Source organism: Penaeus vannamei, chromosome 31 (assembly GCF_042767895.1).
Source record: "Penaeus vannamei isolate JL-2024 chromosome 31, ASM4276789v1, whole genome shotgun sequence".
In the NCBI taxonomy this organism is placed as follows: Eukaryota; Metazoa; Arthropoda; class Malacostraca; order Decapoda; family Penaeidae; genus Penaeus; species Penaeus vannamei.
The window spans coordinates 859,429-860,553 of NC_091579.1; the positions used below are offsets into that span (position 1 = coordinate 859,429).

At 49.2% G+C, this 1,125-nt stretch overlaps 1 protein-coding gene across 1 annotated transcript in view; it reads left to right on the forward strand.

Moving 5' to 3' along the window:
• The window catches only part of LOC138867728 (uncharacterized), a gene marked incomplete at its 5' end in the record, with an annotated part of 1,732 nt that extends 818 nt beyond the window's left edge, over positions 1–914 (forward strand). Inside the window, one exon of the mRNA XM_070144313.1 lies at positions 750–914. Coding sequence (XP_070000414.1) covers positions 750–914 — 165 coding nt within the window. The remainder of the gene's footprint in view (positions 1–749) is intronic.
• Positions 915–1,125: the final 211 nt, after the last annotated feature.

Genomic DNA, 1,125 nt, shown 5'->3' on the forward strand with positions numbered 1-1,125 from the left:
TAAACTTCGGGAAGGTTTATTATAATAATCCCTGTTTCGTGTTCAGAAGTTCAGAGCCTTGTTTTATTTCGCTCCTCTCGTGTAACTTGTACTTGAACATTGTCATGCTGCGCTTGCGTTTATTGCCTCCTTCTCTTTGTAGTCACCTGGAAGGCTACTACTAGTCCATCTTTGAATATTCATAAGGTGAATATTAAGATTCGTTTTCAGCATCAAAAGTTTTTTTTTTTTTCTTTTTTTTTTTTGAATCTGATTTATATATCTAGGCCAGCTTTGATTAGCTTCACGTCACTGTCAGATTTCTCTACGCTATCAGCACATAGAATCGCGCAAGTTTTCTCTATTGAATTCCATTTCATTCAAAGTTTTTTTTCAATCTTTCAATCTCTCTCAATTTAACCCATTTCTTCCCCCGAGTGCCAGTATATAAAAAAATAAAGGAATTCAGTGATATTTTACCAACTGTACAAACACTTCTTTCACAAGAAAAGACAAGTATGAGAGCGAACCTAAGAAAGAGAGAGAGAGAAAAAACAATACGGATAAAAAAAAAAATCACAGACCCCCACCCCTCCACACACATTCTCAGCCCCCCACCTCCCCTCCCACAGACAGTCTCAGCCCCACCCCCCTCCACACACAGGTCTCATCCCCCTACCCCCCTCCCACACACAATCTCAGCCTCCCCCCAGTCAGAGCCCCTCCCTCCATGGACAGTCCTCAGCTCCCCACCGCCCCCTCCCACACAGTCTCAGCCCCCACCCTTATCCCCCCTCTTCACACAGTCTCCCCCCCGACCCCCCCGACCGCCCAAATCCCAAGGCCTTCTCCCCGGCCAAGGTCCGTCCGATTTCGAAGCACGGCGCGTCGGCCGGTCCGGAGCCTCGGGAATGGACAATGGGGGCCTCACCTGAGACGAATCCTGCAAGCGCCTGTCCTTGTTGCAAGCGTCTGTCCTTGTTGCAATCGCCTTAGCCCTCTAGATAGCCCGCGATGGCCCGCCGGATCCGCGGGTTGCGGGCGGGCGCTGGGGCGCGGGGCTCTCCGCCTCTCGGAAACGGGTGCTTCTTCTGCTGCTTCTTCTTCTTCTTTTTCTTCTGCTTCTTCTTCTTCTTCTTCTTCTTC